This window comes from Apis cerana, linkage group LG1 (assembly GCF_029169275.1).
Source record: "Apis cerana isolate GH-2021 linkage group LG1, AcerK_1.0, whole genome shotgun sequence".
Classification (NCBI taxonomy): Eukaryota; Metazoa; Arthropoda; class Insecta; order Hymenoptera; family Apidae; genus Apis; species Apis cerana.
Genome location: NC_083852.1, coordinates 20,801,215 through 20,813,505, shown reverse-complemented (window position 1 = coordinate 20,813,505; position 12,291 = coordinate 20,801,215). Strand labels below are relative to the sequence as shown.

The 12,291-nt window shown below is 38.6% G+C and overlaps 1 protein-coding gene across 22 annotated transcripts in view; it reads right to left on the bottom strand.

Moving 5' to 3' along the window:
• LOC108003197 (dystrophin, isoforms A/C/F/G/H) overlaps window positions 1–12,291 on the bottom strand; it is a 419,614-nt gene that overhangs the window by 188,289 nt on the left and 219,034 nt on the right. For 16 of the 22 annotated variants that reach the window (XR_009828767.1, XR_009828769.1, XR_009828768.1 and 13 more), the window contains one exon: window positions 11,858–11,902. The exons of the other annotated variants lie outside the window; for them this stretch is intronic. Coding sequence is in view for 13 of the 16 variants with exons in the window: in XM_028669405.2 (XP_028525206.2) it covers window positions 11,858–11,902 (45 nt within the window). In the remaining 3 variants the exon portion in view is untranslated. The remainder of the gene's footprint in view (window positions 1–11,857; window positions 11,903–12,291) is intronic. 22 annotated transcript variants of the gene reach the window in all.

Below are 12,291 nucleotides of genomic sequence, written 5' to 3'. Positions count from 1 at the left end.
GATGTTGGCGAGAATTTTCGGATTTCCACGTCGTCGTCGTGTGCTGAATCATGCACGAGCGAGCAGAGGCGCAAAAGGAAAGGGGAAAAGAGGCGGTGGACAATATCGAGGAAACGAGAGGAGGACGAAGTGGAGGTGGAGTGAAACCTTGGGCGGACACACGGTCAACAGAGTTCTTCCTCCTCCTCGAGGGTCCTGGCCGGAAACGATACACTCTCGAGGAAATCTCGAGGATGGAACGAACGAGCGTTTCTCCGTCTCTGCGTCTAATTGCGAGTAGTCGTGGGGGAAATCGTGGATCCTTTTACGATCCGTTCTCGCCTATGTTCGTCGAGGAAAATGTTCTCGTGGAGGGTGTAAAAAAAAGGGAGGGTAAGGAAGAGGAGGGGAATGGGAATGGTCGCGTAAAATGGGGCGAGGAACGGTTCGAGGTGGAGCGTAAAACGCGGTGGAACACAAATAAGGAATGGCAGTTTGGGGGTGGGGAGGAAAAAAAAAAGATGGTGAACGAGGCGATTCGATGGGTGGATGGCCAGGCATCGAAGGGAGAGGATCGGAAGAACGTGCAAGTCCTGTTTTTACGACCAACTACAGCTTCGTCTAGTGTACCCTGTGGTGTTTTAGGTGGAAAGAAAGTTGGGAGACGAGTGATGGGTAGGAAGGAAGAATTATGGGCTAGATGAATGGGAAGAAGTAGAGAGAATGGAGGATGTATTTTTGCTTGAAGATGTTCCACCTCTTTCCTAATCATTCGTCAATCTGTCTGTCAATTTTATGTCAACGACGATGATTTAATTAATCGGTAACGAGTTTTTAGAATAACTTTCTTTCTTTTTCTTTTTTCTATTCTATTCAATTAGCACTAACTGTTGTTCACAGTTAGAGACTAATTAACGTGAGAAAGAAAATATTATTTAAGATACGATTTGTGCCCAGATTACCAATAACTCGTTACCGAATTTACCAAATAATCCTATATAATGATACAATTTTCCAATACAAAATAATTTCCTTCAAATTTCATACTATGTAACAATAATAAGAGAAAATCGAAAGTTAAATCGCAATATCGTCCAAGAAAAGACGAATAGAAAAATAAACGAGGAGGGAAAAGATCCGATCCCTTATCGTTAACGATCTTCCACTATCCGACACACAGAACACGAAGAAAGCACGAGAAAGTAGTGGAGGGATCGACAAGAAATCACAATTAAGTCAGGACAGTTGACTAACGGCACCGATAGATAGGACACAAGCGGGAAAAATCAGAGGGAATAGAATTGCAGGTACTCCGAGATTCGAGGCGGACGGTCAACAACGAAGAATTCGTGGAACTATTCTCGATGAACCGAGATATCTCGAACGATAAACCCCCTCGAAAAAGGGCGGTTCTAGGGGGTGACAACGATCAAACGAGGGAGAATCTTCTCCGGATGACGGAAAACGAGAAGGAAATTCGCACGAAAGTGTGTTCGAGGAGCGAAATAAATCAAGATCCATCTCTCGGCCGCGAGTTAAACAAGATGATATATCGCTGCGTGACACGATCGCTTAAAAATCGATCTCGCGCGTCTCGAAAGAGAGAGAGAAAGAAAGAGAGAGAAAAGAGAGAGAAAGCGTGTCCCTTCAGGAGAGGATGATTGAAACGACCGAGGATTACGAAATAAATGTATTTCGAGAACTTACAATGGAATTTTAAATTTCAGAGGTTTCTATGAAACATTTTATGCAATAATCCGAGAATAATTTGTTTTTGCAAAACTTATTCGCGGGACGATTTTCTTTATAAGAAAATTCGTGTAAATTCTGATTTTTGAAAACGAAAAATTTTCCTTTCTCTGAATAGAAAATTCCTTTGAAGATCTGAAATCGAAAGATCAATCTTTCCCAATAAAATTTCTTACATGATCGTGGAATGGATTGAAGTCTAAAAATGTACTGTGCTGTGTTTGGTGCTCTCGTTTTATCTTTAAAAAGTATATACTTGAAACGAAAAAAATAATAGAAAAATTATCCCACCCAATCCATTATGCTCTGTGTATAGAATCTGCGTATAGAATTTTACAATGACTGATTATTTATGTGCATAATCCTTCCATTATCTGAATACGATAATTTTAAACGCGAATTTTTAATCAATCATCGATCGATACACAAGAAGAAAAATTTTCCAATGAATATGCCTAACGAGAATCCATCTTCCCTCGTATCGCCTAGTTTTTTCTCACCATCCATACTATGCTGTATAATGACGAGTATCCTATCTCTAATTGTAAGCGCACGGTTCTTGAATAATCAATAATGCGTGATGTTTTAACGACGTTGTAACTCAATTAAAACAAGGCCCGTCAGCGGAGAACTGCTTATTACAAAAGTCCGTAGCAACTTGTTGGGAAATGTAACCGAGATTCCGTTGTAACACGAATGCCTGCCTATCTGCTTTGATAGCGAATAGAAGAGGCGTTCGAAACTTTATTGTGAATCGAACAATGCGAGGCTGCTATGAGATTCGAGTCAGGGATTTGTGCGAATCGAATAAACAGAACACCAGCAACTCGTGAATTGAAATTGTTCTAATTTTTTTTTTTTTTTCGTTGAAGTGCTAGTCGAAACGTTGGCTCTGTATCAGCAAAGAAAAATGTAGGAGAATCTACAAAAAAAGTTTAAAGCGTTCTTCTGCCTATTTTTCTTTGCTAGCATAGTTCACGTTTCAAAGAATTATTGCTCATTTTTTTGATACTGGAAATTGAGGTAGAAAATTATCATCGAACTCTGCCCGGCGTCAAATGGCAATAATCCAAATTTAACCAAAAGTTCTAAACTCTCTGGGATACCGATTTGCGAATAAAAATTCAGAGTTACTCTCGACAGTATTTTTTCGCATTGAGAATGAAAAAAAAAATACCGATCATGAACTCGAGAGAATTCTACTCTCTCGAATAGATTCGTGCTTCGAACATTTGATTTCCATCCAATTAGTGGAAACTTTAGAATATTTTAATTACTCTTCGATCATTTTTTTTTTCTCCACCCCCTTCTTAATTCTCATCTCTCTCTTACATCTCTCAAACACAAACGACGAATAAACAAACATTCTACAATATACATACGTTCTACAATACATTCAAATATCTCGTCATTAATTAAAAAAAAAAAAAATAATAATAATAAATGAACCAGATACCTTAGTTATATTTCCTCGAAACAATCCACGATGGATATTCACGATGGAGGCCCACGAGGTCGACGAGATTATTATCCCCAGCGACACGGTGATTTTTCTAATTAATAGTCCGGATAATTTTTCAGAGAGGGCTCGACAGGGCGGAGAAAAATTGCGGTTCGAGGTTTATCGCGCGCGTTAATGGGACTTATTACTGCTCGATCGAGGTGCATTAATTACGGCCATGGTGGCCGTGATTTAATCAATCAATTACGTAACTCCGTAACCGAGGACGGGACTCCTCCCTTCCCTCCCCCATCTCGTGGTGTGTGCCACGAAGATGTATCACGCTTTGGGAACTCGGCGATCCGATTAGACGGCGTTTCCTATCCCTCGTTTAAACTATTTCGTCGCCTCGATTTTAATCGAGTTAAAGATAAAAAAAATTTTGAAATGATTATCCGCAACTGGATAGTTGATACATCGCTTCGAATTCGTTTCAATCTCGTGTAAGCGAATTTAGGATAAGTTTGAATTCGATTAGATCTAGAAAGGATTTTTGGAAAGTGATATTTCGAGCGTAATTTTTTTTTTCTTCAATTCTATTGAACGATTGAAGTGCAATTTGTCGAATTGAATTGAAGAAATTATTTAGCAAATTATTTATATATGAATATCTTGTAAATTGATAATAAAATCTACGGTGTGTGCTATGAGCGTAAAGTTAGCGTGGTTGTATTTTTTTTTTTTTAATTCAACAAATATCAGAATTAGTTTCATTGTTGTAAATTTACAAAAAAAATATTTTAGAATTTAGCCAACACTTCGTCCAATTCGAGATCCGAGAAAACGAAATTTCGTATTTCGTGAACAACAATGAAATCGAACATTCTACAAAATTCCAGCCACTCGAATACGCTTTCAAAAGATCCAATTCTAAAAATTCAACAAACTTTTGTATTATTTACGTACTTTAAAAATTTTCAAAAATAAAAAAAAAAGATTATTTTCTCTTTCAAAGAACATAATGAAAAAAACTTCAAATTCTAATAAAACTCGAAAACAACCCTTTTGAATCTATCTCTCGAATATCGACTTCTATTAAACCGTATTGAAAACGCGGCAAATTTAAAAGCTGTACTTTTTTTTCTATTGATGCCAATCGTTGCTAGAATAATTAAAAAAAAAAAAAAAAAATGGCGGCAAACCGAGAATACGCAGAGTCGACAGCCATGAAAAGGGGAATCATTATTCACGATTCGATATTTTCACGGCGTACAATGGACCACTCTGAATGCTCGAAAATTGGTAATATTATATTTTCGGGCGGCGCGCCATGAAAACGTGTAAAAAGTCCGTGAGGCGAGGATTTTGTTCACGTTAATCAGAAAGAATATGTCCTGAAAATGTCACAAGTAATAATCCAGGCTCAACTTCGAATTATTTCGTATTGGTCGTTGCGTTTCATTTATTGCGACGCGATTATCCGTATATTTATCGTGGAAAGTTGTGCAGATTGTTGGCAGATTTCTTCGGAAAGAGGAAGAACTCGAGCGAATTGGAGCGAATTATCCAATGGCAATTTTCTCCTTCAATTTTTCTTTGCTTTCCTCGTTGCAAAAATTCGTACAGCTAAATTACTAACTCGCGAAAACTAAATCGATCTTCTTAATGCTCCTCGTTTTTTCTTTTTTTTCATTTAAACGAGGAGAACTCCATTCACGATACATTGTCGCAATTCGTCGTGCAAAAATGCAAACAAATACAAAAAAATAGAAACGGAATCTGAGAGCTATAAAATAGCTTGTCGTGAAAGCTTTCATTAGCCTGGATGTTTTTAAAAACTGGTTCCTTTTCAAATATCAATATTTTTTTTTCTTTTTTTTTTTTCATCCGTAACAATAACCTCACTCAAGAACAACGACAGAACCGTTCGCCGGCTATTATTTCTATCTCCTCGTATACGAGGGAGTCGAGTCGCTAGAAATATTATTCATCGAATGGGACATTATTCCTCCACCTTCCTCTCGAACTTTTCGAAGATTCAACCTCGTTACGAGGCGGATAAAAATCGAGGCTACCACAGAGAGATGAATCGAACTTTCCCGACGAAGTCAGGATAATTTTTCGCGCGAGCTCGTGTATATACACCGGCGAAGATTAAATCGCGAAACATAGTTTTCCAGGAATTTTTCCACAGGTTTTTGCGAGGACCCATCCGCCCGGACGATTCCATAACCGTCATCCCCTCTCCCCCAACGTGTTTCCACGTTGAAATATCGTCGTTATAAATCACCCACCGTCCGACCGTGTCGCGATTGCATTATAAAATGCAGGTAAATTAATTTCGATGGGGGGAAGAGATGGAATCGTGGAACGAAGTCGAGGGACGAAGCGACGATTGATCCATGCGCGCGTGGATGGTATACCGCACAACCTCGTATGCTGGCCGGCCATTGAAATAAAAATTTATGGGCTAACGTGGACGGGAGAGGAAACACCTCGCCGCTCGTTTCATGGGCGTTTCGAACGGGCGATTTCATGGCTTTTTGCTGCGAGCCCTCTCTCTTTTTGAATTAAATTTCACGCGCCTTTGGAAACTGCGAAGACAATCGTTATTACTTTTTCTCGATAGATGTTTTTTAATCGTGATCACTCGTTGGAGGAACATTTTTATCGATTTTTAGGGAAAACTTTGATTACAATTCTTTGGCGAATTTTCGGACAAAAATTAGGGGAGGGGCAGAAATTTGCGCGAGTCGGCAATAAATCGTTTCTTTTGTCGGATTTGCGTTAAATTTTCGTCGAGCGTTGCGGAATATATATTTTTACGTGTATTACACGTGATAATAGAATACTACGAAAAAGAATAGTACTGTTACGCTCCGTAACATTGTTTCCAATTGTATAATAACTGCAATTTGCAATTTACGAATGTACACTTTAGTTAATACTGATATTCTAACTCAATGAAACATTCGTAACGAGAAATTACAGTTCATTCCACTCGTTACACAAGCCATTATCGATAAAACTACATAAACCGAAACTTCAGAACAATATGCTCCAAATAGGAGCAATTTAGATCCAAAAGCTTCAATTACTCCAACTTCAACGATCTGGACGATTCGTCGTAAATAATTAATTGATCTAACAATTTCTTAAAAAACTACGACTTCGAGTTCCTCGTTCATCTTTCGATTTCGATCAGCGATAGATCAACGATTCTGAACGAGTCTGACGATCTTAACTTCCTTCGTCGCTCGGAAAAGAAACCTAATTAAGACATGCTCGCGAAATATATATGCTAATCGAAATATCTTCACCCCTCTCCCCACATTTATCCTCCCCTCGATCGACGTATCGATCGAAAAGGAAGGATTCAGCCATAAATTAATCATCGCGCTCACCAGCTTCCCCGCGTATTAAAGGAGCGCATTAAAGGATGATATTCCGTGTAACCCGCGTTGTCCGCCGCGGTATAATCCCGAAATTACGCGCGCCTCGGCCGGGCAAAGATTATGGTGGGCTCCGTGCGCGGGTTTCCGCGCGAGCGGCGGCCAATTAGAATCTCGTAATTCCTGCGAGCCGCGTGGAACAACGTTAATTCTAGCCCGATGCCATGCCGCGTGTGGATAAATCGGACGATCTTCTCGAGAAATCGCGCGGATCGAATCGATGGAAGAGAAAAAGGGAGGGCGAAGGGGGGGATAAAAAAGAAAAAATCGATCCTCGCGGAAATGACGGCGATTATTGCGCGAGTACGGTGTTTCCTCCGCAGCGGAGGAACACCACTTAAATCACGAGTGGTTCATTAACTTTACGCCCGGTTCACAGAGATCCGGTGGCCCTCGAGCAACCAGACCAGAAGAGCCCAATTAAAATTCAGTAATTTCAATAAAGTATCACCGGCGAGAATTCATCTCGGAACACGGATCGAGATTCGAATCGTTCCTCGACCTCGTTGCCCGCCGCCGATCGTTAATCGGGGAGAGGAGACGGTGTTTTTCGAAGACGCGGTTTATCTCGGTTCACGATGCCTCTTACTTCGTGTCTCGTTTGATTCCTCTTCGATTCCATCCACTCCATCCGGACGGAAGTACCAGGGATTGAATTTTCGCGAGTACAATTTTTGCCTAGGACATTAACGAAAACTGGTGGATTGTATATTCTAGAAACGGATTAATTTTCGTCTAATTTCCAAACAAAAAGCAAAGAAAAAAAGTTTAAACTTATCAGCATATACCTATACACCTCTTCGAGCAGGATCTTACTAAAAATCTGGTCCAAGTATCATCGAAGATACGAAGAGAAATCCTCCGAACTTGTGTTCTACTACAAATTCTCTCCAGCAATCTCCAATTAAGAGACGCATCTCTTAAACCCGCCCACTTCCTGCAAAATCCTTTTACCTTATTCTATGGAACAATGCGCGAGATTCCATCCAGGGTGGCCTTTTTTAAACCCAGTGTAGAGGAGCCAAGAATCGTGGTTATTCGTCCATTTTTTCCTTTCTCCCTTTCTCTCCTGCGCAATTTCGCGTAATTACGTGCTGACGCGCGCGAATCCACGCGGAAAGCAACGCGAGCTCGCGACGAAGTAATTGGCAGAGATTTGCATCGGGCAATCGGACGAGAAGGAAAGAGGAGGGATCGACGAAGAGGGAGTTGGTCTTCCGTAATTCGACGTTCGTGGCCATTAATTCGGAAAATTAGACGTATAAATCGAAGATGAGACGGCAAAGATCCCGCGTGGTGGTTAATGGCGATGATCGAAACCACCGTCGTTCGATTCGTCGTGATTTTTCCAGGATGAAATCTTTTAATTTTTTATTAACCCTCCTATTATGAATGTGTTTACCTCGAGTGGCGATCGTGGAATATTTCGATCCTTAATTGATTTCGTAGAGAAAGAGATAGTAATTAATTTTGAATTGTTCGAGGATGATGAATTTCGTTCTTTATTTCGGATCTCGAATTCGGGACCGATTGAAATTCGGCGAAGAGCTCTTAATTAATTCGGTTGTTTAATTGGTATAATCGTACAAGCTTCCGCAAGTAAATTGGATTCAATTGGATTATAATGATTTAGAGATAGCACGAAATGTAACACGAGTGGTATACTTGGTGAGATATATTATTTCGAACGAACGAATATACGTATAATTTTTTCCCCTTTCATTATTCTTGAGCAGTGCGAAAGTGAATAAGTGGAGAATCTAGAAAAGAAGATAGAAGATTAGATCGAATAATAAATTCGACAAACTCGAATTTGCAAAGTAATTTGTAAATTCGATCGTGGATTTACGATTATTTATATATAATTTTTTTCAAGATCGATCGCTGCAAAAGATTGATTAATATAACACGTGGAAACGAAACATTAATTTCGCCGATATTAAAATGTGAAATGTCGCGCGATTCCTGTTCGCAACATTTATTGCGACCGGTAAAAAAATTTCCAATGAAAAAAACCTCCCGTCTCCCTTTGATTGCGATGAGGAAATAACGAATTGGGAGAGAGAGGGAGAGAGAAAATAGAATTCCACTGCTGAATTTCAAGGTAGTCGTAAACACTGTTTATTAAACGCTTGATCCGCGAATGCGTATATCGTGTTTTCATACGAGTCGAAGTCGTGATTTCGACGCGGGTTAATTTTGGAGAATTGCGGAACGAAAAGTCGGACATTTTTTTCACGATCGATAATCGGCTGACACGTGTTAAACATATCGAATAGATCACGGCATCGAGGTCGAACGTTATTTTGTCAAATAAAAACAAAGAGAATATTATTTCATCCCGATGGAACGTATCAACGTATTATTCGACCATTTATCGTCGTAACGTAACTCGCGTAATGAGAAGCATCCGTTGAAGAGTTAGTTCTTTTTTCCTTTTTTCTCTCTCGATAACAAACTAGCCCTTTTATGAACGAACGAGATAAAATACTTGGGATAACTCGGCAAACGAGCGGCTCGAATCAAAGTCGAAATTGTATGCATCGAAACAAGGAGGGAGGAGGAGGAGGAGGGGTGGTTTCGACGAATAAGTTGTAACATAGTTGTGGAATAGTTGCGCCGTTGTTCCGCGCTTCGGCGTGCTCTTCTGATACTCGGATAAGGCCAATTTAATAGAGGAACGCGTAAAAATTGGAGAATTTGCTTGGTAATAAAATAATAATGAAACTCCGTAGATCGCCAAGTATTTTGAAGAAAAGTTCGGGTTATTGGATAATTTTAATTTAAAAAGTAACGATCGGCCAGTAATTTCTCAACGATTGCCGACTCGAAAATGAAAAATAAATAAGCGAGTTTATTGCCATTTTCAAGAGAACGAGCGACGAGCTTCTTCTTCTTCTTCTTCTTTTCTTTTCTTTTTTTTAATATTGAATGAAACGTGATTTGATATCTTCGCAATGTTTGCAAAGTTTGATGAATTGTGCGCTCGATTTTTGACTAAAGCAAATACCACGTCTTCTGAAACGCATTATCTAATTAAATTGTAGAAACGAGCGCGACTCAAATATTCCTTCCAACGGCTAAGTTAAATTATTCGCGAATGCAATCCTCGTGAATCTAGAGACAGGAAACCGCGACAAGTTCGTCCTTCTGATTCGATTTCCTATCAATCTTAATGTGTGTAATAACGTCCATCCTCATTATCGAATCTAATAAAACGAAATTATACGAGATATAAACTTTGCATCATTTGGACTTTTTATTTTCTAATGATTAAATTAGTCAACTTTAATTAAACCTTCTTCTTTTTTTTATCTAACCTGCATATAAGTTTTTAATTCTGGAAAAAGTATCGTACGTAAAAATAATTATTTTGACGATGGACAATAAAATATTGAATTGTTATTTTCTTAATCGAGCGCGTATTGATATTTTTTTACGTAGTTACCAAAAAACAAATTATTCCGTATATTCATATTGCAATAAATCGCTCATTTTTTATCTGCCATATCCAACGATGCGAAATATTTTTTTATGTATATTACACGTATGTACATTAACACAATTGTTTACTTACTTTTTTTGTTGTTATTGCAAAGCTTTTTCAATTCTCTACCCTGTTGAACAACATAGATACATGCAGGATATACAATAATATATACCATATATTATAATTCTCCCTCTAAATAAACTTCCCGACTATTAAAAAATTACTCTTCTCTGAAAATTCGATTTTACCCATAAGATAGTATACGTTATAATTCTTACATTCTTACATAAAAAAAAAAAAAGATATTCATACCTGACTGAAACGAAATCTTCAAAAATCCAACAATTTTTCCCTAAGAAACCATTTTTACATATCCCAATAAGAGATCTCAAGAATTCTCCATCATTCCGTCGATCCTCGCAACCCGTGCGTACGAAAGTCGGCGATACGTCTCCCTATTAGAAAAGGGTTGGAAGAATTCGAACGAAATCGAGCGGATCTTCATTTACAAGGCGTCGTGACTGGCCTACATATCCGCCGCCCTTAATATTTTATCGACGGCATTCCGGATTCCGGAAAATAGCCGGGTGGGGTGGGTGGTGGTGCATTGTCGTGAAGTGGGTAGCCAAGGCTAGAGACAACGGGGGCGGTGGTACGAAGGGACAGGTGGGTGCCGCGAGGCAAAAGGGATGCCGAAGGGGGGAGGGGTGGGGAGAGAAGGCACGTTTGAAAGGTGCGATATCTCGCCTGTCGTTCGAGCACCATCGATCCCTCGCCTTGCTAAAAGGTGATACGACACGGTGCCTCGTAGCCTGCATTTAACAATCCTCCCTCCTCCCCCGCTCTCTTAAAGCTTCCATTTATTCTGCATTTACTTCCATAACTGGAAATTATGTGGAATATGTTTTCGGCGGTTTATTCATTCCATTTTGACATTAATTCTTCTATTTCTTTCTTTCTTTTTGAAGTTTGAAGAAGAATTGAGAATTTTCAGGGACGATATTTTACGGATCGATATTCATCATATTGCCCTCGATGGTTAAAATAACTTGTTTCGTCAAATAGACTCGATTCTCTGTTTGTTGAAAATGCGCGGAATTTTGAATATTTTTAGATATACTTTAAAAAAATGTTAAATAGAACAATGTAAATTTTGGATCTGCCTCGATCAAATTTCTCTTCCGATTCAAATTTGCCAAATTTACGCGTGAAAATGAATCTTTCCCATCAACCTTTCTCTCTTTAATTTCAAAATAAGTTGATAAAAATATATCTGCGTTTCTTCTTCCTCCGTAAAAATCCATAAAATCCTATTCTTGGGAAGAAAATACGAGGAAATATTTTACTATTTTCTATAATTCTCAGAGGCAATTTACTCTTACTGAGTAAGAGTAGTATCATTATAACCAAGAGGAAGCAGTGGAAACCTTTTTAAGATCGAGAAAGGAATGAATTGAATTTTGATTCGAACTATTATTATTATTATTATTATTATTATTTAGCGAAAGAGGAAAGGCGGATTTCAATTTGAAACGGTGCAAAAAAGGGGGACGAGTGGCGGCGGAATCCGCGGCTAGAGAGGAACTAAAATTGTTCGAGCAACGCGATGGGAACGGTAAAGTTCCCATTCAATTTGATTCGACTTGAGTGTTTCTCACGCCTTGAGCACCTCTTTCGCTGAAAGTATCGGAACGCGCCAGGCTCGTTAGATTAACTACGCCGGCGTCATTGTAAAAATGGACTTACCGATAGACGAGATGAGTAAAAAGGGAATCGCTCCGCCTTACGTACCTGAAATACAAAAAAAAAAAATGCGAAAGATTAGTTTCCTGCGGTGTAAAAATATTCTACAAGAAAAATTTCTTCCTTACAGATTGGAAAAATATTATCGTTCTTTCGATTAATATTTTCCGCGAATAGGGAGGAAAGAAGAAAGATAGAAAAGGGATAATGCATAACGTTTGAGAATAAAATTTGTATAAATAATCTTTAGTAGATAAAATGATATTTTAAAATGACAAACGAATATAAAAAAAAAAAGATAACCGACTCGATAAAATTTACAAACTATCCTAAATATTAATAAGTAAATGAAATTACATATAGATAGAGTTAGACGAAAGATATCGAAATAGAATTAATATTATTTCGAAAGTACATTGCTTGGAAAAAAAAATGAA